Below are 26722 nucleotides of genomic sequence, written 5' to 3'. Positions count from 1 at the left end.
TCCAACCTATGGGAGAAGGCCCTGAGAAAATGTGGTTATTGTAAGAAATTCAGGGATACACACACACATGCACATGCACACACACACACCAATAATTATCAGAAAATGGGCAGAGAAGGTTGCAAGAGGACCCAGTCCCCTTTACATAGTTGAGGCTCCTAGAGTAATGAAATCCCCAAAGCACCCAGAACCTGGTGGTGGTTTAGATCTGACCATCTCGAACTCTTGATGGTGAGAGACCAGTACTAGATTTTGTTCCCTCAATCTGTTTTGGACTAATATGTGTTTAAAAAAACAAAACAAATCTCCCTTCCCAAAACACACCCAGTGAAAATAGAATACTCTTAATTTCCACACTTGTTTCATGGAAGACCGGTAACAAAGTGTTGACATTCCCTCACAGTCTATAGACCATATTTTGACTAGCATTGGTTTAGATTTTTAACACATTAAAAAAACTACAGTTGAAAAAATTGTATTCACGATATTTTAGTACAGTATTTGTAAATCAATCCATAGTGTGTTCTAGGTGGTGAGGACCAATAGTATTGGGACATACGTTTAAACATGTGTGGTGAACACATTCTTTGTTCAATGCTGTCAGTGGATTTCTGAGACCTACTACATAACCTCATTTAGAGACAGCATCCAAAGTCTATACTTAAGGCACTTTCTTGAGGCACAGATCACACACTTATGTCCTAATGTTTTTCTTATGTGCTACTTTTGTGATAAAACATGACTTAGGTAATAGCTCTAAAGAATTTATATTAACTGTTTGAATCCCCCTCCCCCATTCAGTCAGTATTGAAAGGACAACTGTTGTCTTGTGGGAGAATAAAAAATTTGACATTAAAAATTGAAGTCCCTATACTTGAAATCTTTGATAACTATGTCTCCACATAGACATTGAAGGATTTGGGTGAAAGTTGGCTAATTCCACTATGTTTGTGGAATCTCCATCTCCCCTGGGACTTTAGTGTCTTCCAAAGGCTCACTGTCTGTTCCCAGACCCCAGGTTTTCTATGAGAAAAAGCAGTTCCTTGTTTATTCACTCCATAACTTCCAGTGTGCCAGGCAGGGTGGTGAACAGTGGCTTCTACTCTCAGGAAGCTCAGGAGGAAGCAAGTGGAGGATTTGAGTCAGTTCAACAGAGTTCCAGGAGTGGGAGTTGGGAACAGACCTAGTGTTCACCCCAAGGCCCTCCCCTGCCATGAGGTGTGTGGAACTGGCGGCTGGACGCCCTCACATACCTGACCCTGAATGAGCTCTTCTGACCCTTGGGCCTGGGCCCGGGTGGTCTTTTATTTAACGTAAGAACTGGGCTTCGTGCACAGAAGTGATAATAGGTAGTTAAATGCCTTAAGAACTTGGTCCAGATTTCCAGGCAGAGCAGAACGTGAGGCTGTAAGCTGGCTTTCTTGGCAAGAAGCAGCGACACAGAGCATCTGAAGATGACGAGGCTGGCTGGCAGCCCCTAGGCGCAGGGACCATTTTTGTTCCTGAGATTAGGAAACACTTTCATTTTTGTGAGTTGAGGTATAGACAATTCTCCATGGGGAAAATGGGCTCCCCCCCCCCCCCCGCCCCAGTGACGTCTGCAACCAGGTACAGTGTTTGCACTTCTCACACATGGGGGAAATTCCCCTAGACCCATGCTTCTCAAAATGAATGAACATGTGAATTACCAGGCTATCTTGCTGAAATGCAAATTAGGTTCAGTTGGTCTGGAGCTGTGCCCGAGATTCTGTGTTTGCAACAAGCTCCCTCCTGGGTGAGGCTGAGGCCACTGCTCTGCGGTATTGCTGGTCTGTGGGCAGAGCTTTTAGGAGCAGGGGCCTGGTGGCCTGGAAGCATGGGAACTGGCCTCACCTGCTTTTGTGGAAGATACTGATTTCTGTTTCATCCCCACTTGTGTATTCCGCTCAACACAATGTCTACAGTGGCGTTTCCTTTTCTCAAGGGTCTTATGTAATATGAGAGAGTTGTATGTATTGGTTGATGTGTTTAATCATTTTTAAAAAAAATCTTTGCTGTGCTTTTAAGTACATTTTCAGGGCAAAATGCTAGCTGTCAGGCACAATCAAGTTCTGCTCACTCCCACATCATTACAAAGCATTGCTTTGACCCACATATCTTGTGTGTCTCGCATATGGTGGGGACAGTCCAACATAGTAAATCCTAATGCAGAGAGCTTGGCAATCCAGTCACAGACTGACAGACTCACATGTTATGTTCAGTGATTTGATTCTCCAGCAGCCTCTTAACTGTGGATGCATTAGAGAGTAAATCTGTAAAAGGAACTAAATCCATTGATTATATCGTGGGCATCAGATACAGCTCGTCATTTGACCTTCCAGGGTTAAAAACAATTAGAGAAATCTGAAAACAAATTCCATTTTGATGTTTTGTCCCTTTTGAGCTACATTAGATGGTTTCAGTAAAGGAAGTAAAGGCTCAAAGTTTATTCAAAATTAAACTCAATGTGATTTCAGGAGAATCGGGGCTTCATATCACAATATGTGTTTATATGCCCCCATCCTTTATTCAGTGCAGTACATCCCAGGCCAGTGAGTGGCTTTTTCATCAACTGTCTGAGCTGATGTTAGTAGTTTCTAATGAAAAGATAATCATGTAACATAGATCAAACTCCTCTTCCGAAAATATTTTTAGTGGATTGGAGGAGTGGCTCACTTAGTGTCTCTAATTTCTTCATTTACTTTTATATGTCACATTCTACCCCTAAAATATTCCATGGGTCTGTCAGCAACTTTGATTGAAGCAGAAATTAATCTTATCACATATCTTGATGAAGGCTTGGAAGAGTCCTTGCTATTAACAGGGTTTTGTAGTAATGGTATTCATCTTAATCAGATTTGGCTGACAAATCTCTCACAGAATTTTAGAAGGAAAAATAATCTAACCGACTCATTTTACCCATGTGAAACAGCTGGGGAGTTTGCCTAAGGTCACCTGGGCCTATCCCAGTCTGTCATCCCCCCACCCCCACCATCTCCACATCCTTTAAGGATGTGATGCCCTGGCTTTGAGGCCCAAAGCTGCAGGTTTTCCACCTTTCCCAGTGGGGGGCAGGGTGTTCCGTCTAACACCATTCACTGTAGTCCCATAGCATCCAGATTGGGCCTTCTAGCTGAGTTGCAGTGCACTCACTAGTCTCTGGGAGACAAAATAGTGTGGTAGGAGCCCTGATTCTATAGCCAGGTGGCCTGGGTCAAATGCTACAGCTTGTGTGACTTTGGGCAGGCCACCGAGGCTCGGTGCTTCTGTTTCTTTAGATGTATTGGGGACCTTCCTCATAGGATCGTTATGAAGACTGAGTGAGTGAATACCTGTGGAGCAATTACGGCAAACATTCAGGTGCACTGTATGTGGAATTATATGTGGGTTTGTGAATGGTGGTTCTCCACTAGGTATTGAGTTGTTAAATCAGTGTTCTGAATCATAAATAGCTTTAGAAAAGTTAAATGGCCCATAACAGAATAAAATAGAACATATTAGAATACACTGCATCTATGCAGGGTGTTGTTTGGTGTCTCTTTGGCTCTCTTTTTAGTGTTCCTTTGGCTGTGTGTGTGTGTGTGTGTGTGTGTAATGGTTCACAGGGTAAAAATGTATTTCTCACTGTGGATTGTAGTTAAGAGTTTAGAAGTCTCTGCTCCAGGGACTGGAGTGAGCTAATCCATTTCTCTAAATGCAGACCTATGGGGTGAATGGGGCACATTTTAGACATGAATGTACAAGATGAGCTCTGGCTGAAACTTAAATGTGCTTCTTTTGCAGAGGGAGACCAAAGGGCAGTTTCTTATTGACCACATCTGCAACTACTACAGCTTGCTGGAGAAGGACTATTTTGGCATTCGTTATGTGGACCCAGAGAAGCAGCGGGTAAGAGCCAACCTCTGTCTGGATCCATTTGGGGGAGTGGCTCACACTGTGGGTGACCAAAGAGGTTCCTATCAGACCAATCAAGATGTATTCTTGTTCTCATGGTCATTGACCACTTGAAAATGACTGGCCCAGGGTGTGTGTGTGTGTGTGTGTGTGTGTGTGCGTGCGTGTGTATGTTTGTAAGAGTTTGGCACTGTTCCCACTGGACTGGGTAGGGCAGGAGAAGGGAAAATTTACCTGAGACCTTTCCAGAAAGCTGCTCCCACTCAGTTCCTGTGTCTTTGAGAAGCTTTGACAAACAGTGGGCTCAAACAGTGACTACATAAAATCTCATTGTGGAGAAAATCCACCTCTCACTATAAAACTATTGGTAGAAAGGGGAACAGGAGAGACTGCTTAATAGGTACAAAGTTTTCTTCTCAGGTCATGAAAATGTTTGGAACTTGATATAGGTGGTGCTTATATGACATTGTGAATGTCTTAAATACCAATTGTACACTTTAAAATGGTTAATTTTCTTATGTGAATTTCATTTCAATTAAAAAAAAAAAGCTCTTGGCAGATGAAGGGTTAGGATAGTTTGAAAGCTGCTCTTTGAACACTGGTAAATTTGACAGCCCCCATTATATCCTTGTTCCTGGATATACCTGCCCTTGTTGGTATCTGTTGATTTTTGTAAGAGTGAGCAGAGGAGTCTTGCCTTTTGAGTTGGGTACTGTACCAGCATATATATATATGTATGTATATGTATGTATATGTGTGTGTATGTGTGTGTATGTGTGTGTATGTGTGTGTATGTGTGTGTGTATGTGTGTGTGTACGTATATGTATATATATATATATTCATGACATATGTTGGATTCAGTGATATATGTCCCTCACATCTAAAGGTCCCAGGAATCTCCATCCCAGCTCCCACCACCTGGGGTTTCCCATTCCTGTAACCCTGCTGTGGGTCCCAACTATGGATTAGGATGCCCTGTACCTGCTCTGATCTCTCCTTATTAGCCTTTCCCATGGCCAAGCAGGGCAGTGTGTGTGTGAAAGGGTCAGCTGTGGGTGGTCTGGGATGGGGGGGACAAGTCCACTCTGCCTTCTTTAATTTGTCTTCCTCCTGTTGGTGTCCCTGGTCATCTTTCTCTCCCCTCTTCCCTCTCCACAGTTCCACTTGGTTCTTAGTTTCATATTTACTAATCCAATACAATGAGGAGAGGCTTACCGAGTGTATTCTTGTAAAGGAGCAGGCTGTTTAAGGAACAGATTAGATTTTGTTCTGAAAGCTGGGGAATCGTACTTAGCTTTTAGAGTCCAGTAGGACCTAATCTTCTCTAAACACATACCATGTGGTGGCTCAGAAAGAGATTTTGCTTTCCTATAGCACTTGCAGGAACTCTCTAATGGGCCAAACATTTACCTGAGTGAGAGGGAGGTAGCAGGATACTAGTGAGGATGTAGGACTGACATGAGGTCACAGAGGGGATTCATGTGACATTTTCTACTGTTAACAGTTGTTCCCAGACCTGGCCCTGCAATAAAATCACCTCAGGGGCTTACTAACAATGCTGAGCGTAGACCCTCTTCTGGACCTCCTGAATCAGAATCCTTGGGGCTAGGACCAGGAACATGTATTTTAGCACATCCTGATTCTACTTTTGATGCAGCCATCCCAGCTTTGGTCTTCAGGCTGATGTTGGGGACCATGGCATAAAGATATTCATAGATACAGCTTCTTGTGGCTTATGAAGATATTACCCTTTTTTTGGAGAGAGAAACAGGTTCATAGATATCTGCCCAAGGTCTCACAGCTAGTAAGTGATGGAGGGAGTATTGAGTTCCCTGTGGGTCAAACAGACTCTGTTAGATGACTAATATAGTCAACTAACCACCACTGAATATAGATTCTTTTTGTGCAAAATCCCATCCTAAACTCTAAACAAGCAACCTTCAGAAGTAATTCTAGCTACCATTAGTTGAGCATCTGTCATATGCCAGGAATTCTGTCATGGTCTCTAGTCTTCTCTACAACACTGTAAGGAAGGGGAAAACCGAGGTACAGAGGGTCAGTGGCTTGTCTAAGGCTACATGGCTAGTAATTAATGGTGGAAGGATGATATCTGAACCCACATTCTTTCCACCCATCTCCCAAGTGAAAATTTGAAACCTAACCTAGACCAGGGATTTGTAGACCTTTTCCATAAAGGACCAGATAAAAAATATTTTCACTTTGTGACCCATACAACCTCTGTCATAATTTTTCAATTATTTTATTCTAGTGGAAAGCGGCCATAGACTATACCTAAATTAATGGACGTAGCTGTGTTCTAATAAAACTTTTTTTCCAATGAAAGTATTTTATAAATAGGCAACGAGCCATAGTTTGCTGACCCTTAGCCTAGATAATATCTGGAAACCACTTTAATGCATAAGCTGTTTTTATTTCTTTTGACTCATTGGGAAGATAACCTATTAAGAGAAGTCTTTAGAATTGGAATCAGATGTTGGTATGAACTCGTGGTTTTTCAAAAAATTTAGACATAGACACTGAAATATAGACGTGCATGTGTGCATGTGGGCTAGTATGTGTACGTATATAGTTCCCGGTTCTGTTTTCTGAGATGGCCTAGAATCAATGACCCTACAGTAGCAGTGAGCACACCTACCCCCTAGATCTTGGTTTCTAAATATCCTTTCCTAATAAAAGGAACAAGGGCTCCTTGAAAACATGTCTGATTCTAGGGCAGAGTCAGGGACATCACAAGATGAGCCTGGAGCATGTTGTCATGCCAGAAAGTAAGGAACCGCTCAGAAGATAAAAGGTCACTAGAATGACACAGAACCAACCTGAAAGAACTGCCAGTGGCCAAAAATGGAAAATTAGAGGGACAAAAAAGAAATAACAATAGCATTGGATTATAGTCCATAAAGTGAAATATCCATGAGCCATATGGATATAAGTAATTGAATAAATAAATAAAAGGGGGAGAAGAGAGAGCTCTTCCTTACAGATGAATTCCAGTTAAGTGTAGAAGGAATGAGAGATGATTGTACACAATGATTGTGATGAATGCTAAAATTAGTGGACAGAAGTTTGAGGAGAAACAAGATATCTGTATAGTCTCAAAGTACTCCTCCCCGCCCCCCATATCTTTTGATTACAAAGGGAGAAAGACTAACTTTATAGTGGCGAAACCTGGCAGGCACCACTTTAACCAAGCCATCAAGGTTATCACCAGGGAGAAGACATTCCAATATCATGTACCCCCTGATGATCCTGCACTGAGGAGGGCACGTCGTCCCTGTGGTATTCTTCCCAATAATGCTGCACTTCATTCAAATCTTGAGGAAATGTAGGAGAGCCTGAAGTGAGAGACATTCTCCAAAACAACTTAACTATATTCTTCAAAAGTACTGAAGTCCTGAAAGACAAGGAAAGACTGTGGAACTCTCATAGATTAGAGAGACACATCAACTAAGGCCATGTGGGATTCTGGATTGGATTCTGGAACAGAGAAAAGTCTGACAGTGGGAAAACTGGTACACTCCAGATTAAGTCTGTAATTCAGTTAATAACATTGTGTTAGTATTAGTTTCTTAATTTCAATAATTGTACTGTGGTTACGGAAGATGCTAACATTAAGGGGAGAGGGTGGTTATATTTATACCTTAGTCATCTGTCTAAAATTATTTAAGTTAAAAAGTGTTTAGGTTGATGTGCTTCATTGTTCTTTATATTTTGACTTGGTTGAGCTTAATTTTTAATATCTAGATTTGGGTAGTAGATTAGTGGAAGAAATGTGGGCCTCACTCAAAACGGTCTTATCTGATGTATCCACTAAATTGCTTACAGGGTTGCTTGAATCATTTTCCACACTGCATCATAGCCTTTTCTAGACTTTTGATTCTGAGGATTCAGTGGGAGTGTAGCTTTCACTTGGGTTGCAGAGTAGTTACTACACGAAACCGCATGGACTTTGTACTCAAAAAGATGTGCATTAAATCCCACCTCTGCTGGTCAGTAAGCTGTGTGATCTTGACCAAGTTATTGAGCCTTTCTGAGTACCTGTCCTGATGGTTAAAACAGATAACGGTACCTACCTGTAGGGTTGATATGGGAATTCAAGATAAAGTTTAACAAACGGTATATACCGAGTACATGCTATGTTATTTTTATTGTGAGTCTTATAATTATTATGCATTGGTTTGGTCTAGGTGAGGCAATCATATGAAGAAATTCAACCATGGTTAGGAAGTCTAAAATCTAGAAATGTTCAAAACTGCTTTTAAAGGCAGGATGGCCATTGTTATGATCTTTGGGGAGACAGGTGTGAGCCTTGGGTAATTAGAAGAATGGGCTCAGAGGCACAAAGACGTGCTAATATGGGAGTTTTAAGCAGAGATGAATTGACCAGCATTGGTAGTTTTACCAGGTCGTGTACTTTTTCTCAGTGGAAACTAAAACTGATGGATTATTTGGATAGAGAGCTAATCAACAGAAAATTTAGTTAGAAAAGCTGAAGTGGAACTTACCTTTGCTGTGGGAGTTGGTGGTTTGCCTACAACTTTTCACAACTTGACTTGCAGAAAACCATTGTGGAATATTAAATATTTAGCACTATTACATTTGGAACAGCATATGTTTGACAAGATGTCTCATGCCCCATATGCTCTGAGAGTGATGAGGACTGAGTTAGTAAATGATGACGATCTTTTGTTATTTTAGTGGCAAGGGTTCAGAATATCCATTAGTTTTAAAATTTGATGTAGGGAGGGGCAGATTGAACACTGGTCAGTAAAAATCCCCTCGAGTTTCTACCATATTCTTTTTTTTTTTTTTAACACTGAAAAATGTTTTATTGCTTTGAGTTGGCTGAAACAAAGTGGGAGAGATATAAAATGTGAAAATATTCTTAGTAACACAAAGATACACATACTGTCTTATATTAGTGTGTAATATTAAGTGTCAAATATGTTACATTTTGAAGCAAAATTAAAACTATCAGTGTAATTATAAAAATAAATCCACCTTTGGAAATGGAAGGAATTAAACTATTTCCTGTGCTCCTTCTAAGTACAGGCAGCACTTTTCTCATTTTAAAATATTTCTTTACCTGGTGTAGTTATAATATTATTCCAGTTTTATTAAATGGGCTAAATGTATTGCTTTTCAAAATTCTTCGAATGTTTTCCTTACTCTATATAGTTTATACAGAACCTAAATGTATTCTGATAGACCTCTATGAGCATCTGCAGGTGAACAATTCTTTAAAGCCTGCAGCTCTAACAGTCAGAAGTAGCTAGAGAAACAGTTCAGTTAGTCAGAATGAACCATTCCAGTCCTGAAATTGTCAATCATTTAGTTATGGATTATATTGCCTGTATGTTTTTCCTTTTCCTAAGTAAAGAGGCTAGTTATTTTCTTGCTGTGGGCCCCCTGGATTTCCCTAAACAACTATCTTTTGACACGAAGAATATTTTCGTAAATTATCTCAGCAGGACCTGCTCCCCCGACCAGTTTTTCGAGCACCAAAGGCCATGTTGTGAACGTTGGGAGAAGGTCAGGATAGGACCACAAGGTGTATACTGTTGGATATAGATTTTTCCCCAGTTCAGATAGGATGGGGTTACCACCACACAGTCACTGCATCCCTTCTGTGAGCATACAACTTCACAATGTTGAGCTCTTCCTTTCCAGGCACTAAGGCAGAGACCTGATCTGTTCCAAGAGTGGGGAAAGCAGTGGTCACATCAGCCCAAAGCTTTCTCCTGTCCGACTCCTTGATGGCTGTGTTGGACTTGACCTGAATGGCCTTGGCAAACGTGTCTGCTGGAGTGGCCTCGGGAGAGGAAGGAGAGCACAGGAGCCGGGGCTGTCAGGGAAACAAGAATGCGGAGTCTTCCCGACCTGCAGCCCTGGGGGCAGCCATGCTGGGGCCCAGCTGGAAAAGGGGCCCAGCTGGAGACCTGGGCCGCTCGGCTTCGTGCGAGTTTCTACCATATTCTTAAGAACTCATATAATCTTCGTGCCTGAGATTAGGGAAAGGCTGGGTAGTATTCCTCTCATTTTACTGAAAGAGAAAGCTCGGACTATAAGTTTAGAAGTCTCAGAAGGGATAATTCCAGAAGATAAAGGTAATACTTGCTTAAGTCCAGGTATTTTTTCTTAAATGTAACATATTCTTTCCACTGCTTCTCAGATGTTTGGGTAACTTCTCTTTGGGAAGATGAGGTTTTGGAATAATGAGCTGGATTTCATAATTCTATTTTATTTATTTTTAAGTTTATTTATTTTTGTTTTTTAGTAATTTCTACCCAATGTGGGGATCGAACTCACAACCCTGAGATCAAGAAGCCTACGCTCTTCTGACTGAGCTAGCCAGGCACCTCTCCTAATTCTGTTTTCTATGATGGTTTAGGATGTCCACTCTCCTGGATTTCCCTTCTGCCTTTTCCCCTTTCCCAAACCCAGCTAAGGGGAAGTCACCCCCTGTGCCTTAGAAGTGAGGAGGTACTCTCCCCACCCTCAAACCCCCAGACAGCCCAGTTAGAGGAGGAATTATATCAGGACTATATTGTAGGTGTCTACAGGCAGATTGGACCCAGTGCTTTTGATTTTAACTTCCCTATTTCTAAGCATCTATTTAACCTACCTACATCAGTATCATTGACTTTTCTAACTTAAGGACCATCTGACTCCTACCCAAAGACAAATTCGCTTTGGAAATCATCCCCTCTGTGGCAATCGCCTCAAACACCCTTGTGTTTGGGCATTGTATGTCATGTGGCCACTGGACCACTTTCTGAGAGTCTGACCTGGAAAATCATAAATGCAAGGACATGCTGAACCCTGATGCCTCCTTTCCCCAGATAGAATTACAGCCCTGGGTTTTATGTTGGTAGCCAGAAAGAACTAGTGAACCTATCAGTGAGTTTTATTAATAATGGGAAAAGACCTTTTCTATGTTAGAGCAGTTTGCTTTTTCTAGAGGTACCTTTGGGGAGGACATGGAATGGAATAAAAAAGAATCACAATGATTTTAGGTTTCACTCTGGGGCTGGTGTCAGGAAGCCAGAAAGCATTATGTCCCACCAGCTGCTCCTGCCTTTGAAAGGCTGCTTCCTGCTCTTGGGGACAATTGCTTCACAGATGCTGTACCTAAGATCAAGAGTGGTACCTAAGATTTAGGACAGCCCTACACTGGAGAGAAGGATTGTACTGCTTCTTTAGGTCACTGGTCATGAGTTTGTCTGCTTAATGAGTCCACTTTTGTTTTTAAAGTTCCAGGGGTATTAAAAATCAAGACTACTTGGATGCCTGTTTGGGGAGGAGGTATGGACAAGTAACTTGGCTTTATGGGAAAGGACTTAGAGTACTCAAATTACAAGGAACACAACAGTATCTTAACAGCTTTAACACTGGATATTTTGTGGTTCAATTGTGGCCCAAGGTATTAACTTGACAGATTTGGGGAAATTGTCATATTCCTTCAGCAGAAAGCAGAACTTGGTGTTTAACTGAAATGATTGCTCATAATTGGCTGTCTAGACCTGATTTCCTTTCCTTGGAAGGGATGAGGATGCCTGATAATGACAGGGTGCAATCTTTAAGTCACTTGGGTAACTGGGATGTCCTAATTTTAGTGGAGGGAGGAGCAAGCACATGAACTGGTTATCTTGTTTGGGCCAATAGACAGACATAGGAATAAGTGTGGTGAAAAATGCCATTTTATCCTTATTTGAGTTAGGGAAAAAGCAGGAAGATATCAAGGGTAAGACAGTCTTCCTCCTTGGTGGTAGCAAGCTCCTGGGCTTGGTTCAGATGAGGGCAGGAATTACTTAGATTGATAAGGTTTAAGTTCCATGATTAGACAGAGAAGCACTCACTGGAGGCTTCCAGCAGGCAAGGACATCAGAGCTGACAGGAGATCAGGTTTGGAAGTGTCAAAGAGCTCTAGAGACAAGCTGAGAAGAAGACTAGAATGTAAAGATGATGTATAACTTGGAGACATAAAAGCAGTATTGATAAGGATTGACAGAGCAGACTTTTCTTTTTCATGCATGCTCAAGCAAATGTCGTTTAAAGGTTCAATTGTAACTGTGTTCTATCCATGGAGAGTGATAATGAGGAGTGTCTTAGTCAGCTTGGGCTGCTATAGGAAAACACCTGCTTATGCAGGACACTTAATTCTCACAGTTCTAGAAGCTGGGAAGTTCAAGTTCAAGATGCCGACAGAGTTGGTTCCTGGTGAGAACTCTCTTCCGGGCTTGCAGAGGGCTGCCTTCTCCCTGTGTCCATACATGGTGGGGGGAGAGGGAGAGCATGTGGGTGCTCTGGTCTCTCTTCCTTATCTTATAAGGACACTAATCCCATCATGGGGTTCCACCCTCATGACTTCTTCTAAACCGTATTACCTTCAAAGGTCCCACTTCCAAATACTATCACATTGTGGGGCAGGGCTTCAACATGTGAATTTGGTGGGTGCTGGGGACAAACATTCAGTTCATAAGGAGTAAGAGTTCTAGTTATATATTGCTGTGTAACAAATTTCCTCAAACACTCCGGGGCTTAAAGGAACACAATTTTATCATATGCCAGGATTTTTTGGCTCAGATACTCGAGCAGGGCTCAGCGAGGGGATTCTTCTGTTCCACGTGGTGTTGACTGGGCTCCCTCAGTGGTATTCAGCTAGTGGCTGGTCTATTTTGGGGGTGGGGGCAGTGCTCAGAGGGTCCCAGAGGTTTTCATTCATATGCCTGGAACCTTGATGAGACGGCTGGAAGATGGGTCTTGGGGGCCCCCTCGCTCAGCCTGTGGTTTCAGGACCTCTCCACATGGCCTGTCCAGCTGGGTGTTTGGGCTTCATACAGGGCCTCTTTGGGCTCCAAGTACAGGTGGAACCACTTACCAAATGAACTGTACAAAAAGGGTTTTGGGGAGAAGCGGTAAGTTTCGGATATGTTGAGTTTGGGATACCTATGAGATGTTGAGGTAGAGATGTTCAGTCTATGGCTGGGAAAATGCATCTGAAGCTTAAGGAAGAGGCTTAGGCCACAGATGGAGATTTTGGAGCCCATGAGGTTTTCACAACCATAAAGCCCTGAGCATAGACTGCAGAGCTGAGGGAAAGAATCTAAAATAAGAGCAGAAACTGAAAGCTAAAGAATATCCTTTTTTTAAAAAAAAAAAAAAAAGATGTCCAGAAGGTGAAACCAGCACAGGAAAATGACCAGGAACATACAGAGCAGAAAGAAAAGAATGAGGCGAGAGAGACCTTCTGGAAGCAAGGGTAGCATAGACTTAATGTAAGGAGAGTGTCAAACATCAAGAAGGAAGGAGTATGAAGGACGTGATTGCTCAGGTGCTAAGAGCTTAGATGCCAGGAAGATCAGGTTAAATCCTGGCCTTGCATCTTGCTCGTTGTAGGACTTTGAGCAGCCTCCTTAACCTCATTTACTTTATCTGTAAAATGGGACACTATTAATAATATAATAATAATAATAACTATGCCATAGGGTGGTTATTTAAGTGCATTAGTCCATATTATCAACATGAAATGGATCTTCTGCTACAGGCTTTAAAGAGTTTGAAAGGTTCGTGGTTCTGGCAGCTAGACAATCTTTGACCTAGTTTTGTGATGATATGAAATTTCTATGGCTTGACAGCAAGTGTTACATAGTGGTAAATTCCTTTGTAACAGACTTGAGGGAATCCCATCATTTCTTCTATAACTGCATTTTGGTGTCTTAGTGTATTTGAAAATGAACAGCACTTAGTGTTTTTACAACCTCTGTTGCGTTTTCAGACGACTACTCGTTTTATCTTTAAGTGTACATTAAGGATTTCTTGGATGTAGAGCATGGCTTGGCACACAGGTGTCAGGGTGGCCCCATTGGTTTAGTAAATAACATTTTATGGGGACACAGCTATTTCTATTCACTTATGTGTTGTCCCTGGCTGCTTTCGTGTTCCAGTGGCAGAATTGAGTAGTCCTGACAGACCATACGGGCCACAAAACCTTAAATATTTATACAGTCTGGTCCTTTACAGAAAAAAAAAAAAGTGATGCTTATGCTTTCTTAGGCTTCCTGTTTCCACCTCTGTTTCTTAGGTGTTTCTTCTCCCAGCTGTTACTTCTGTTTTGCTTATCCCCAAGAACCCAGAATGCAGGAGCAGTTATGGTTGAAGGAATAAAAACACTGCACTAAACAGTGAAGGTTTTCTTTCATGGGTTGACTGCCAGAAGGACAAGAACTTGGGAGTGTGCCTGGCCTATAGATATTTCTGCTGTTGTTGCCATTGGGTTATAGATTTCACTGAAACTGGAGTGAAAAGCAGTGGTTACTGGTAACTAACTAGCTAGGGCCTCGCTCTAACTGGATGATCCAGAACACTGTTAGGTTGCATTCATTTGGATGGTGTTCTTTTTTTCCCCTGTAGAGGCCAGAGGGTCTAGAAATGGCATAAATTGGCTAGATAATGCAGGGAGACGGAGTTACTCTGGGGCTTTGTCCAGGTGAGATGTGAGAATCAGGCCATCTTTTCAGAGCTAGGATGGGAATTCATCAGATTGTGGGTCTGGTTACTTGTGAGGGGAAAGGCTGTCTCCTGTCTGGGAGGTGTATTCATTGTTTAAAGCCCCATTCATTATTTAACACATTTCTCTGGGCTATAGATTATTCTGGTTTAGGGCACCGAGGGTTTTGAGAAACATAACAGAGAGGTGTGTAATTTATTCTGTAATCATAGGCTGAATCAATTTCAAAAGAAGCCCAACATTTGAAGATAACCAAGTATGTTATATTGTTTACTTTGGGGAGTGTTCCCCTCTGCCCAACCCCGGCTCAGCAGCTGCCAAATTAAAAAATCAATCTACTTAGTTGCAAATCACCACCTCACACACCCACCTTCCTCCCCCCCCACCAAACAAGGCAAAATTGGAAAGTACAAATGAAATGCACCATTTCTATGATGGGGTCGAGAAAAATGATCTCTTAGGGCTAAGTATAGCTGGGCCTAGCAAAATTTAAAAAGAAGCAATTGTTGGTAATGTTCTCATACTTCAGGTTCATACAATGTGGAATGTGAGAGCTGACGGAATCTTAGGGGTTCTGGAATCTGCCCCACCCCCAAGACCACAGAGAAAGGAATCAGGGCATAGAGGGGTTAGTCAGCGGCACCCTCTTTGTGAGGCTTCATTCACCTTCTCCTCTTTGCTTCCAGCTGCTATCAATCAAAATAAATTTGTTCTAAGAAGTGACTTGAAATGGTCACGCTAGATTGTCCAGACTGAAAACCCTGTTAAATTGGGACCTCCCAGAGGGGGATATACAGGTTACTGGGGTTCAAGCCCACGGCAAAAGGAATAAAACCTCCAAGGGAAGGGTTTCAAATACCATGGAGGGAGGGCAGTTTTTGGTGGGGAGTTAGGGAGGCTTTCTTGGCTCTGGTACCCAGAAGTGGATTTGGAGATAAAAATTCCAGTTTTGTTAGGAAATGTTCCCAGGAAAAAGACTTTCAGGAGCTTGGGGGGATTGGGGCAGGGAAGGGAAGGAGGTCACACAAGTGTGTGATGTTGAGCAAAGTTGTACAGAGGGTAACTTGGGCTGAAAGCCACAGAGGATTTCTGCAAGAGTGTAGGTCCTGCTTTAGAGTTGTCCTGGCCAAGGGGCGAGAGAGCAGAGGTATTTATCCTCCCACACCTGTCACTTCTTAACCTGACAGTTAAGAGGTGAGTGGGGGAGGCTCATTCTCCATCCTGCATTGGGTTCCAGTAAGCTGAGGCAGCCTTCCCCCAAATGATTAAGCTGCTATATAACTAAGGGGAAAAGGGCATCCAGGGGGAATTGGGCAGAGCCCTGCCAGGTTCTCTGCAGACACCTTCCTGATACTTTCAGATCATGTTATAAATATAACAGGGAGAAAAAGATCAGGGCATGCATCCTCTGATTCATCTTACTTCCTAAGCTCATTAGGTAGAATCACTGATTGGATTTTAGCTTTTTTTTTTTTTTTTTTTTTTTAAGATTTTTTAAATTATTATTTATTTGACAGAGACAGAGAGAGACACAGTGAGAGAGAGAACACAAGCAGGGGGAGTGGGAGAGGGAAAAGCAGGCTTCCCGCTGAGCAGGGAGCCCAATGCGGGACTCGATTCCAGGACCCTGGGATCATGACCTGAGCCGAAGGCAGACGCTTAACGACTGAGCCACCCAGGCACCCAGATTTTAGCTTCTTTAGTCTTTGGAATTCCTATTCTAAATGAAAGTTGAGAAAATGAAGGTTTCAGCTATAGTAAACCAGCCACAAATTTAGATATTTGGTTGGCAGGCTTTTCTTTCTACCTCTCTCAAGGAATTTCCATTTCCAGTATGGAAACAAACTTAAAACACAAAACAACAACAACAAAAAACACAACTAGCATATATTCCAAGTAGCAATTGAAAGGAAAATAGCAATGCAGTAAATGTTCTGAGCCTCAGATCTAATTACTAAGCACACAGCATCCTGGTTGTTTCTTTCTCACCGGCGTGTAATCCATCTGTACATATAGTAACAGCAGGAGTTGTTGGTGTCGTACAGACTTGAATTCATTGCCCAACTCACAACTCTAAAAGGAAGAAGGAAAAAGGGGAGGAGAATTACCTTTCATGTAGAGCAGAAGGCAGATGGGATGGGAGTGTGAGAGGAAGAGAGGGAAAGAGGTGGGCTCACCAAGAGGGGCCATTGCACCAACTTGGGAGTGTCTGAGTGAATGCAAAGAAGATAGGAACAGCTGGTGTTTACTGAGCTTTTACTAGGCTCTAAGCTCTGTTCTAAGGACTGCTTTAATGCATTAACCTACTTAAACCTCACAGTGATGCTGTAAGTGGGGAAACAGGAAGAAACATGCTGGAGGTCACATCACTAGTAAGTGGCAGAACTGGGATTTGAACGCAGAGCTGGTGGCTTAGCTGGACTTGGCATCTGCCTGTTATGTACAAAATTCTTTGTCTTGAGTCTAAACTACATAAAAATTCACCTTTATCGTCTGAGTAGAACTTAGCTTCCTTTTTTTTTAAATTGAATTTTATTATTCATGTAATGGGTGAATACATGTAAAAAGTATAAGCTAAAACATCACAGATAAAACAGAAGTCATGGTTTCCTTTGAGTAACACTTCTAAATTCCTGTTTTCTCCCTGCTATGTTTATTGTGTATCATTTCAGATCTTTAAAAATACATTTAGATGCTTACTATGTATTCTTTGAAAATATAGGGTAGTGTTTTGTACTTTTTACTTAAAAAAGAAAACACATTAATTATATGATACCATAGCTCAGAGGTTCCCAAACTTTGTTGATTTATGGCTCTCTTAGTATCTTAGTAATTATTTCATGGGGCCCTAGGTCAAAAGTACTTATTTCATGGTGCTCTACCTAATAAGAGTTAGGGACAACAAACTTAGTATTTATGTCCTAACAGCTTAGTGGCCATTTAAAACATGACCTACATGAAAATAGTATTTCCAGTTCATTCTTTTTTTTTTTTTTAAAGATTTTATTTAGTTATTTGAGAGAATGAGATAGAGCATGAGAGTGGGGAGGGTCAGGGGGAGAAGCAGACTCCCTGCTGAGCAGGGAGCCCGATGTGGGACTCGATCCCAGGACTCCAGGATCGTGACCCGAGCCGAAGGCAGTCGCTTAACCAACTGAGCCACCCAGGCACCCTCCAGTTCATTCTTAACCACCATTACCTGGGAACAGGATGTGGGCACCTGTCGGGCAGCCCCTGGCTCCTCAGATTCCAGGACCAGATCAGATAGATACTGCCATACTCATTGCCTCGCACACCTCTTTTCGCATGGTACTTGCTTTTTATCACAGCAACCGCTAAAAACCCAGCGTTGCAAAAAGCATGACATCAAAAGAAATCTAGCATGATCTAATGTTAGAGCTGGGAACTTCCTTGAGCTGCTAGTTTGCACAGTGGGTATCTGACAGATTTCTAGAATGGCCCCTTTTCCCTGGGGCGCTTCAGTGCATGATTTGAGAACTGTGGCCATAGTTATAAATTTTGCAGTTCACTTTTTTCATCACACTGTGTTTTTTTAGAGATCTAACCATGTTACCCATCAAGATCTACCTCCTATAATACAGTGAAGAATCCTCTAGAATATGAACAGATGACACATTATTTACCATTTTCCTGATGATGGCCATTAATAGTCCAATGTTTTATAATTTAATATAATCTTGCAGTGAGAATCCTTGTTATGTTCCTCTGTGTTCATGTGGGCAAATTGGGGAATAAGGGAATTGTGGGGCCATAGGCCAGTCAGAGTTTTAAATTTTAATAAATGCTCACAAACTGAGCTTGACCCTGTCCAAAGAAATGATTTACTATAATCTCTTGAAACATGACTAATGCTGGCTTATTTTTCTTAGGGCTCTATACCCCATGACTATCCCCACTGCAGAAGAATAGTTGTCCTGGTAGAAAAGTATGTAGTGGTCACACTGTAGATGTATGTCATCAAATACATGAGGTTTGAGAGGCAAGGGTAGGGTGTGAATAGGCCAAGGGGAGGAGGAAGGTCGGAACCCATCAGAAACTGCAGGGTGTATTTCGTAGGACAAAGTAGTCATTCATTTAGAGTAAATAGCTTACTTAGGGCACAGATGGCAAATATTTTGCAGGCATACCTTCCATGTTCCCTACCCCTCTATGGCAGACACAGCCAATCCATCATGGCACTCATTCTCACTGAGACTTTGATCCTTCTTCATGGCCCTGGGAGATTGCTACCAACTAACTGATATGGGCATATAAAAATGAAATGTACCTGTCATCCCTGGAGGCAGAGAGGAGGAGGAAAGGCAGGTTGAAGTTAGGCAGAGAAGGGCTAAGGAGTTCAAATGATGCCAAGCAAAGAGAATTCGGAAAATGCATTTCAGACTTTATTGGCCAAATGACTAGTGATTCTCCTTTGTGAGACAAGAGCAGTAGGTATTGATCTCAGTTGGTATTTGTTTTCTTGCCTTAGTTCTAAATTATCCTATTTCTAAAAAAATAATCATCAGAGGCCCCTTTTATTATTCTCCTCCATGGGATATGGTCTACTAATTAAATGGTCTACTGTACTTATTAAGTAAAAACAGCATCAGCAAACAAACATTTATTGATATTTTTCACATGCCAGGCATTTTAAGTGTCTCATGTTTATTTTTATTAACTTCTAAAATCCTTGCAACAACCGTGCAAGTAGGTATTACTGCTATTCCCATATGATAGTTGCAGAAATTGAGAGCGAGGTTAAACATTTTGTACATGGTTATACAGCTAGTAAGTGGCCCAATCAATATGTTTTTCCACTGTTCAGTGATAACTGTGTAAATGCCAAGCATTGCTTCTGACTAGAAGGAGATAACCAAAAGTAGAATGATGGTCTCCAAAGGCGTGGAGAAAGGGGTGGGCCGAGTGACTGTTTATTAGGGCTAGAGTTTCAGTTTTACAAGGTGAAAGTGCTTTGGAGAAGGATGGTGGTGATGGTTGCACACCATTATGAATGCATTTAATACCACTGAACTGTACACTTAAAAAGGTTAGGATGGTGAATTTGATGTGTATGTTACCACAATTAAAAAAATGAAAAAAGGAGGAAAAACCAGGTTCTCAAAATGAACAGACCTAATTTTGATCAGAAGCAAAGAAACTTGCCGTGTCCATTTGTGCAATACATCAGAGGTAAATGTGTGGTTTTCTGTCCAACTCTTCATGACATTGACATGGTTAAAAAAAACCCCTATTCTTGTTTTAGAAGACTGTAGTGATCAGACACCCTGGATTGGAAACTCTTGATTTGACCATTCCATTTTTCAGCTCCTGGGGAAAGAAGGAATGTTTGTCGAGAATAATGTTTTAGAGCAGACTGATCTTTGGGGAGGCCACATGGCCAAGGTGAAGGGCCTGTGCTCTGGAATCCCACCGTGCGCTGGTTTCACCACTTAATCTCTGGGTGACCTTAGGCTAGTTGTCTAATGTCCTGAGCCTCCTAATTTCTCATCTGTAAGTGGAGTGGTAGTGATGGCCCATGGAAATGCTTAGAGTAGCACCTGGCATTTAGGAAGCACTCATCATAGGCTAGCTCTTCTTCGACTTTCTGGTTATGCATTTATATCAAACTGTAGGGACACTACGGAACTCTGAGGCTTAACTGGATGACACAAATGGAGTATAAGCCTCAAGGTATGGTAAGCGTCCTCCTTTCCTCTCTAGTATTGAGTGTGAGGGGTGCCCGGTAAGTGAGGGCTCTCTGACCTCCTGATGGATACCAACGGCACTCCTATTGTCTTTATAAACTGCAGGTGTATAGAGCGATGCTTCCTGACATGCGCTAAGTGGCTTCAGGGACGTCAGTGGTTAGGGATATTAAAAGCTGCCTGGCTCTCAACATGTTGGAATGACCTCCACTCACAGTGTGGAGCGAGCTGGCTGCTGGGATCAGCATGTATCTGCTTCGAATGCCTGTCACTAACACCATTTTGAGCTACCCAGGTCTTTGGGCTTCTTTGTTTTGTGATAGAGCTGGTTTTTCTTCTAGATGATCTCAATCTTCTGAAGTAAGATATTTATCACTTGTTCCTCCCTACTCTAAAAGAAGAATTGCCTCTGTGTGATGGGGCTAATGCTGGCTTGGCCCACTGTTCACCTGACAGGGGCGACCTGGCAGGGGGATGGGGTGCTGAAGCTGTCTTGGACTGTGACTCTTTGAGGTCGTGGATGTCCAAGTCTTTAGCCATTTGTGGCTTGCCCAGAGCAATGGAGCTCCATCACCTAGGGTCCACTAGAGCCATGAGAATATCCCATTGAAGTGCATGTTCTCTCCCTAGTTCTTCTCTCTTAGTAGGACTCAAATACTACTCTGTTAATTCTCAGTAATTTATAACCTTGCCTGTTGTATTTTCATTATGGAATTGTTTGTATTGATCTTCAGAAGGTGGAACCTTGAGGAAATATTTATGGGAACCAAGACTGTACTTTGGAAAAAGACTATATTAAATTTCTTTTAGTTATTAAGTATGCATCACATGGTTCAACCATTTGACCTATAATCTCTCTCTCTTTTTTTTTTTTTCTCCCTAGCACTGGCTTGAGCCTAATAAGTCCATCTCCAAGCAAATGAAATGTAAGTGTCAATCTGTGGTTTCACTTTTGCTATGAACTGTCCAAAGATAGGTTCTGTTTCTTGACCAAGTTTCTCCTTCCGAGGAAGAAATGGCTGGAGCTGAAGATCTGTGGGTGGGGGCTTCTCTCTCTCCTATTGGGTGCTGTGTGACTTCTCTTTGCTGGCCTTCACCTTCCCTGTAGTCACTCTTCCCGTCACCTTACCTTCAGAGTTCATATTCGAACAGGAGCATTGGAATTAGATGATTAAGTATTGGTTAAACATAACCACCAGGTGCCCGGTTCCTTTGGATTGTGGGGGTTGCTAGTAAGTGGTTCAGGGTGGAAGGTGCAGTCTTGCGGGGATGAGAAAAGTGGGTGTATTTTGAAACTAAACTCTTGCCGCTAACTTCACTGAAGACTGTTTTATTCTTTTTCTATTCTTCAAACTCCCTGCAATAATTTCTTCCCCCTGAGTAATTGTTTTCAATCTCTTGTGTTCTGAACTTTTTTTTTTTAATTGATGAACTCTTGGGGAAGTTGCCTTGGGAAACATCTTTCTAGAACATCTGGTCATCCACTTTGGGCGTTGTGAGGAGGGTGTTGACTGGGTCCTGGATGGCATGTTTTGTCTTGGTCATCCGTGCTAGGCTGTAGTCAGCCTGCTTTTATTTATGATTTGGAGCAGGGCTTCTGAAATGCACTTCAGAAATTCATTGCCTGCCCTGAAATCCATTTATCGCTCCGTGTCAACTTTCCCGGGGCTCTGAAATGTAGGCGATAAATCAGTTTCTCATCGGAAATCAGTTTAGCACATATTATGTCACTTATCATTATTCAAGGGATTCTTTCCTTTTTCAAATATAAAGAAATTATTCTGGGCAGGGTTTTTAAGTGGGAAAAGTAAGAAACTGAACATGGATGGCAGACTAGCAACCAATACATCTATTCCTTAATCCTCCTTTTTCTCCCTCCTGTTCCCTCCCCCCTCATCCCTCCTTCCCTTTGTCCCTTTCCATTCCTCTTCCTTCCCTCCCCCATCTCTCTGGAACAAACTCTGTCTGATCAGTGCAGGAAAGACAGCCATGTTGTTCTGGGGAAGGCTGGGAGCCATGGCTGTTGCAGGAAGCTGACAGGAAAGTTGTATGAGGTGAAAACAGGAGCAGCAGTGGACATGCCTTGTCCAAAGAGGTCAGTCTGTTGGGGTACAGCTGGAATAAATTCGGAACAAGCATCCAAGAAGAAATAGGACAGAGGTATCGAGAAGCTCTATATAGAATGATATGAAGGATGATATGAAGGATAAGAATGAATTAGCATGTCTGAAAAAAAAATTGCTGGAGCACCTGCGTAGCTAACTCAGGTTAAGCATCTGACTCTTGATTTCTGCTCAGGTCATAATCTTGAGGTCCTGGGATTGAGCCCATGTGGGACTCCTTACTCAGTGGGGAATCTGTTTGAGATTCTAAGATAACTAAATGAAAGAGTCTTTAAAAAATTGGCGATACCTAGCTTTTATCCCTTAGCTACTAAGTTTCGAAATTTTTGTTTGTGTTTTAAAATGTTCAGACAATTTCCCAGGAAGCTTATTTATAGTAAACGGTTCTTTGACTTTGGTTCTTAAATGTCATGCAATATTTTCCTTAGGCTACACATATTTTTAAAATATAAATTTATCTCTAAAGTCAGATGCCTTTCAACAGTTAATAGAAGAAACAACTTTTAATTTGTGAAGAATTTGCTGCTTAAGAGCTTTGTCTCCATGCTAAGTAAATCTGAACAACTAATTGAAAATTTACAAGGTTTGGTAAAAATGTTTTAAGGATTGACATTTGACTGCTGGCCAATGTCAATCTAATAACAAATGAAATCTGAATCAGGAAAGAACTCTATAAAATTCAGTTTCTAAACCAGACCAGGTGACTCCCTGATTCTAGGAACTGGTAAAGGTCTTATCTATCACCCAGTCTGCTGTTGTGTTTTTGAGGACATTACTAAATAAGAAATCATGTAATTTTCTCAAGATCACAAATCTAGCGTCTTTTAGTATCAACAATTTCTGTATTATTATATGTATATCCTGGGAATATTAACTTTACCATAAATTCGAAAAAATGTTAAACTAGGACTTGTATATTATTAACCCAGAGAAACTGGGTGCAACTCCTGGGACTCATCTGTGAATCTATCAAAAGGATCTGTTTGCAGGTCCTCCAGGCAAATTTCTTCTTGGGTATGTGTATACCTTTAATCCTTTGATTGTCTTTGAGGAGCCAATGAGGGCAAAATTTTTTGGAGGAATGGTTTGATGGCAGACTTTCAGGTTCTTTACCCTGACCCTATTAAGATCTCTTTAACTATAGGTGTTCTCAGGAATGGTATTTTCCAGGGTTGGCTGAAGGTCAGCTGCCCTGATAACAAACTCTCTACAAAGACATTATTATCTTATTAGGATTTTTAAAGATAGTTCATTTTTATTTATTTTACTTACTGTTTAAAAATTTTCCATTTTTAATGAGATACAATTGGCATGTAACATTATGTAAGTTTAAGATATGTAACATAATGATTTAATATATGTATATATTGCAAAATGATTACCATAGTAAGATTAGTTAACATCCATTACCTCACATAGACATTCACACCTCATATATTAAAACAGGTTTTAAATAATGTCCAGGATTTTTCTTAGTTTGGGTTTTCATTTTAAATTCTTCTGAACTATTTCCTTTCTCTTCCCCCATGTATCTCCAAGCCCACTCCAAAGAAATAACTGTTAACAGTATTTTATATAGCCTTCTGGAATTTCTTATGTATAAACTCCCACATCATATATATGACCTTTTATAAACAGAAATGAGATCAATCTCTATATATTATTCTTCACCTTATTTTTTAATAGCTTTAGAGATTTTTTTAATATCAGTGATTGACTGACTTCATTTAATTTATTAATTTCTATTATTTTTTAAAAGATTTTATTTGAGAGAGAGAGAGAAAGAGTGAGTGAGAGAGAGAGCATGAGCCGGAGAGGGTGAAACAAACTCCCCACTGATCGGGGAGCCCGAGGCGGGGCTCAATCCCAGAACTCCGGGATCACGACCTGAGCCAAAGGCAGACGCCCAACTGACTAAGCCACCCAGGTGCCCCAATTGACTTCATTTTAAAAATGACTTTCTGACAATTACATGAATATATAACAGACATCAAAATATTTTCTAGTAATTTGCAATTATGCATTATGCTGCAATAAACACACTTGTATGTACTTTCTTGCATGTTTACAAGTACATCTGTACTAGAAATTCCTTTTAGAAGTGAAATTGTTGGATCAAAAGGTATACATTTTATGTTTTCTTAGTGGTAAATATCCATTTAAAGACCTTGTAGTTATTTACCCCCAATAATGTTATGTGAGAGTGTTTCCCCCAAATCTTATTGAAAATAGGTAGAATCAAACTTATTTTTATGGTGACTTCAAATGTATTAAGAGAAATATTTAATTGAAAGAATAATTAATTGGACAGTTACTTAATTGGGTATACATTCTATTTTATTTTTAAAAAGATTTTGTTTATTTAGAGAGAACACAGTGGGGGGGAGGGGCAGAGGGAGAAGGAAAGAGAGCATCTCAAGCCGACTCCGTGCTGAGCACAGAGCCAATGTGGGGCTCGATCTCATGACCTCGAGATCATGACCTGAGCCAAAATCAAGAGTCAAATGCTCAGCCAACTGAGCCATCCTGGTGCTCCTGAGTGTACATTTCAAAGCCGAAAGACTTCTTAAACCAAAGTCTTATTTCTCCTCTGAACTTAAATTTTATTTTTTAAATGAACATATGGTAAAATTGACTTTATTTTGATGTATACCTCTGTAAATTTTAACATATAGGTTTGTATAACCTCCAGTACAGAGTAGAGAATAAATCCATCACCCCAAAAACCTCCTTTGTTTTCCCTTTTGTAGTCCTGTATCCCTGCCCCTAAGCACTAGCAACCCCTGATTTGTTCTGTCAGTATAATTTGTGTCCTTTTAGAATGTCCTATAAATGGAATGATATAGAATATAATATTTTGAGACTTTTTAAATCAGCCTTAATAACTCTGAAATTCAGCCAAGCTGCTATATTTGTCAATACATGATACAGAAAATTATTAAAAGTAAAAGTTGGTCGGGAGCCTGGGTGGCTCAGTTGGTAAAGCGACTGCCTTTGGCTCAGGTCATGATCCTGGAGTCCCGGGATCGAGTCCCACATCGGGCTCCCTGCTCGGCGGGGAGTCTGCTTCTCCCTCTGACCCTCCTCCCTCTCATGCTCACTGTCTCTCATTCTCTCTGTCTCAAATAAATAAATTAAAATCTTAAAAAAAAAGTAAAAGTTGGTCTTTGAAAATATCAAGAAAATGATGAACCTCTAGCAAGACCGATAAAGAAAAAAGAAGACACAGGTTACCAATATCAGGAATGAAAGACTATCACTACAGACCCCACAGAACAACTCTAGGTATGTTCGTTTGACAGCTTAGATGAAATGGGCTCATTTCTCAAAAACCATGAATTACCAAAACTCACCCAATATGAAATACATAACATGAGTAGTTTTATGATTATCAAAGAAAAAGGTTAAACTTCCAGATAAGAAAATCTCTAGCCCATTTGCTGTCGCTCTGTTGCTATAGAACCCTCTTTGCTTTAAGTAGGAGCTTCTCCTGGAGCTTTCCCCCTCCATGGTGATGCCCTCCCAGTATCTGAGTTCTGTCCAAGGGATACCAGAGGGAAAAACGTGGAGAACCCAACACCAGTTCAGTGGTCTTGTGAATTATTCTCTTTTCCCACTCTGCTTGCTGTTATTTACTTTCCAGAGTCCTTAAATAGCTGCTGCACACATTCTGTCCGGGCTTTATAGCTGCATTCAGTGGGAGAGGTGGGGTGGGGTGTGATTGATCAATACTTGCTGGAATTGGAACCTTCAAATCTAACCTTTTATCGTTCCTTGTCGACTAGGTTAAAATGCAGGTAGGCTACATGATTTGGGCAGTGTTGAGGGGAATATCTTCCCCATTCCCCTGTTCCATCATTGCATGTCTATAGGCACAAATGTGGACGGAGCTTTGATCTTTTCCTTTTCAGAGTATTCAGATAGTAGGTTTTCTGCGAACGAAGTGTTAAATGAAGTGCATATGTTGGATATTAGATTTTCAGAGTCTTTGTTTTCCATGTAGGAATAGTGAGTGTTTGCACTTACAACGTATAGCTTTTAGCCTTGTTCCCTAACTGTGGGATGTAGCTTAGTGTGTCTACATGTAGTGACACACATCAAAAGAACAAAACTTTCATGTCTTGCAGGATCTGTGTAACCACACAAACTGTATTAGCGTGAAGAGGTTTAAAAAAGTTGCACATTATGACTCAGATGTGCATAAATGTGACATTATTTCCCTATGACTGAATTCAGTTTTCTGTGAGCTTCTTTCCTTGTTCCTTTGGGGGCAACAAAGTTCAATCTTGGCCCTTCAGGGTAACTCAAGATCTACCAGTTTAGAATTTGATCTCTTGGGCGCCTGGGTGGCTCAGTTGGTTAAGCGACTGCCTTCAGCTCAGGTCATGATCCCGGAGTCCTGGGATCGAGTCCCGCATCGGGCTCCTGGCTCGGCGGGGAGTCTGCTTCTCCC

At 41.3% G+C, this 26722-nt stretch overlaps 1 protein-coding gene across 3 annotated transcripts in view; it reads left to right on the top strand.

The window, feature by feature from the left end:
* The window catches only part of FRMD3 (FERM domain containing 3), a 301850-nt gene that overhangs the window by 145679 nt on the left and 129449 nt on the right, over positions 1 to 26722 (top strand). For all 3 annotated transcript variants that reach the window (XM_045882301.2, XM_045882299.2, XM_054509194.2), the window contains exons 2-3: positions 3802 to 3906; positions 21030 to 21072. In XM_045882301.2, the coding sequence (XP_045738257.1) occupies positions 3802 to 3906; positions 21030 to 21072 (148 nt within the window). The remainder of the gene's footprint in view (positions 1 to 3801; positions 3907 to 21029; positions 21073 to 26722) is intronic.

This window comes from Mirounga angustirostris, unplaced genomic scaffold (assembly GCF_029215605.1).
Source record: "Mirounga angustirostris isolate CCGP_5_RB_7025 unplaced genomic scaffold, mMirAng1.0.hap1 SCAF_15, whole genome shotgun sequence".
Lineage (NCBI taxonomy): Eukaryota > Metazoa > Chordata > Mammalia > Carnivora > Phocidae > Mirounga > Mirounga angustirostris.
Note: the sequence above shows the minus strand (reverse complement) of the source record. Positions and strands in the feature narration are given on the sequence as shown.